At 52.1% G+C, this 2,500-nt stretch overlaps 1 protein-coding gene across 1 annotated transcript in view; it reads left to right on the top strand.

The window, feature by feature from the left end:
* The first annotated feature begins 455 nt into the window (after positions 1-455).
* ELFN2 (extracellular leucine-rich repeat and fibronectin type III domain containing 2) overlaps positions 456-2,500 on the top strand; it is a 2,394-nt gene continuing 349 nt past the window's right edge. The window contains exon 1 of the mRNA XM_015405965.1: positions 456-2,492. Within this exon, the coding sequence (XP_015261451.1) occupies positions 456-2,492 (2,037 nt within the window). The remainder of the gene's footprint in view (positions 2,493-2,500) is intronic.

Genomic DNA, 2,500 nt, shown 5'->3' with positions numbered 1-2,500 from the left:
CTCCCCATATATGTTTTTTCCCTTTGATCTGAAGTTCTGAAGCATCTTGGAGGGGACCCTTGAGAGAAGGAGGAGGAGGAAGCAGCGCTCAAGGAATCTTAGCGACGGGGAGGCAGCTCTGCCTTAGTTTTCCGAAGAACGTCATGGTGTTGTGGAAGGGAGGGTGTGGGGGAGTTGCACAAAGAAGATTCATTGTTGTGTGTTTCATTTTTCTTTTGCTTTGAGAAGAAGCACAAATATTTCCCCCCCAGTACAGTTTTTGCCCTGATTGACAGCACTGTCCTTGCGTGAAATGGGGCGTCTGTGACAATGGTGGCATCAGATAGAACTGGGGCGCCTGTGCCCTGTGATTGCTAAGCCCCAAGGGTGTCACTCGTCCTCTAACCATTCCTTCCTACTATTTTTTTGGAGCTGAAATTGCCTCTTTTAGCCTGAAGGGGGCACCTTAGCCCATCATGTTCCGTCTGGGATTTTGGGTGGCTATCCTGCTCTGGATTTGTGCCCCCGGTGTGGTCCGCAGTGACTGCTGGCTGATCGAAGGTGATAAAGGTTACGTATGGCTCGCTATCTGCAGCCAGAACCAGCCTCCGTACGAGACTATCCCCCAGCACATCAACAGTACCGTGCACGATCTGCGGCTAAACGAGAACAAGCTCAAGGTGGTGCTCTACTCCTCCCTCAACCGCTTTGGCAACTTGACTGACCTCAACCTAACGAAAAACGAGATCTCGTACATCGAGGATGGCGCCTTCATGGGGCAGTCCAATCTGCAGGTGCTGCAGCTGGGCTACAACAAGCTCACCAACCTGACCGAGGGCATGCTGCGCGGCATGGGCCGCCTCCAGTTCCTCTTCGTGCAGCACAACCTGATCGAGGTGGTCACTCCCAACGCTTTCGTGGAATGCCCCAGCCTCATCAGCATCGACCTGTCCTCCAACCGCCTCAGCCGGCTAGACGGCAGCACTTTCACCAGCCTGAGCAATCTGATGGTGTGCGAACTGGCTGGGAACCCCTTCAACTGCGACTGCAACCTCTACGGTTTCCTCATGTGGCTGGTGGCCTTCAACAATGTCACAAAGAACTATGACCGTCTGCAGTGTGAGACTCCTCGGGAATTCGCTGGCTACCCACTTCTTGTGCCTCGGCCACACCACAGCCGCAATGCCATCACCATTTTCAAGTCGATGTGTGGAGATGGCCCCTTCCCATCCATTACCAGGATCAATCCCACACCATTCATGCCGGATTCTCAAAGGGACCCAGACGACAATGCTGAGAACTCCGGCATTAGCCCTGGAGACTTCCTCTCGGTTGAGCCACCGGCATCTTCCACCACGGATTCCTCCTTTAACCCCAGCATCAAGCTCCAGCAGGTGACTATCACCTCAGCTGCCCTGGTGGTCACAATCCCATCACCGTTCAGCAAGATGTATGTACTGGTTCAGTACAATAACAGCTACATCTCTGATGTAATGACTTTGAAGAAGAAGAAGGAGGTTGTCACTCTCACCCACCTGAAGGCTCACACTGACTATACATTCTGTGTGGCTTCTATACGCAATTCCAAACGTTATAACCACACCTGCCTCTCCTTTGCCACCAGGAGCAAAGGGAGAGAAGACCCAATGCCCAACACTTCCACCACTACCCACTACATCATGACCATATTAGGCTGCCTTTTTGGAATGGTTATTATCCTTGGCATTGTCTATTATTGCCTGAGGAAGCGCAGAATGCAAGAGGAGAAGCAAAAATCCCTCAACGTCAAGAAAACCATTCTAGAGATGCGTTACGGCTCAGATATTGATACCAGTTCAATTGTTCATCCATCCCAGAAGCTGGGAGAGCCACCGGTCATCCCTGTCTCACGGATGTCCTCTCTTCCATCCATGATTGGTGAGAAGATGCCCCCAACCAAATCTATGGATACTGGCATGGAGACTCCCAAGGTTACCACCAAGGGCAATTATATTGAGGTTCGGACAGGAGGAGGGGATGGGCTGGAGAGGTCTCAGAGGGACGATGACCTGCACGAACTGGACAATGGGCAAGGTTCAGCTGCTGAAATTTCAACAATTGCCAAGGAAGTAGATAAGGTGAACCAGATAATCAACAACTGCATTGATGCCCTCAAGCTGGACACAGCTTCTTTCTTGGGGGGAGGGGGTGGCGTTGACTCTGACATGGGTTTTGAATGCCAGTCCATACCAGCTGGTTCATCCAGTGGGCTGGAACGACCAAGTTTCCTCTCACCATCCTACAAGGAGAGCTCCCATCATCCCCTGCAGCGCCAACTCAGTGCAGATGCTGCTGTCACCAGGAAAACCTGCAGTGTCTCTTCCAGTGGCTCCATCAAGAGTGCCAAGGTCTTCAGCCTTGATGTACCTGACCACCCCCAGATGAGTAAGGGAGACTCCAAGTACATTGAGAAAGGCAGTCCACTCAACAGTCCCTTGGATCGTCTTCCCCTCGTGTCCCCAGGTGCCATCCATCACCTGGA

This window comes from Gekko japonicus, unplaced genomic scaffold (assembly GCF_001447785.1).
Source record: "Gekko japonicus isolate JY-2015 unplaced genomic scaffold, Gekko_japonicus_V1.1 scaffold385, whole genome shotgun sequence".
Taxonomy (NCBI): domain Eukaryota; kingdom Metazoa; phylum Chordata; class Lepidosauria; order Squamata; family Gekkonidae; genus Gekko; species Gekko japonicus.
Note: the sequence above shows the minus strand (reverse complement) of the source record. Positions and strands in the feature narration are given on the sequence as shown.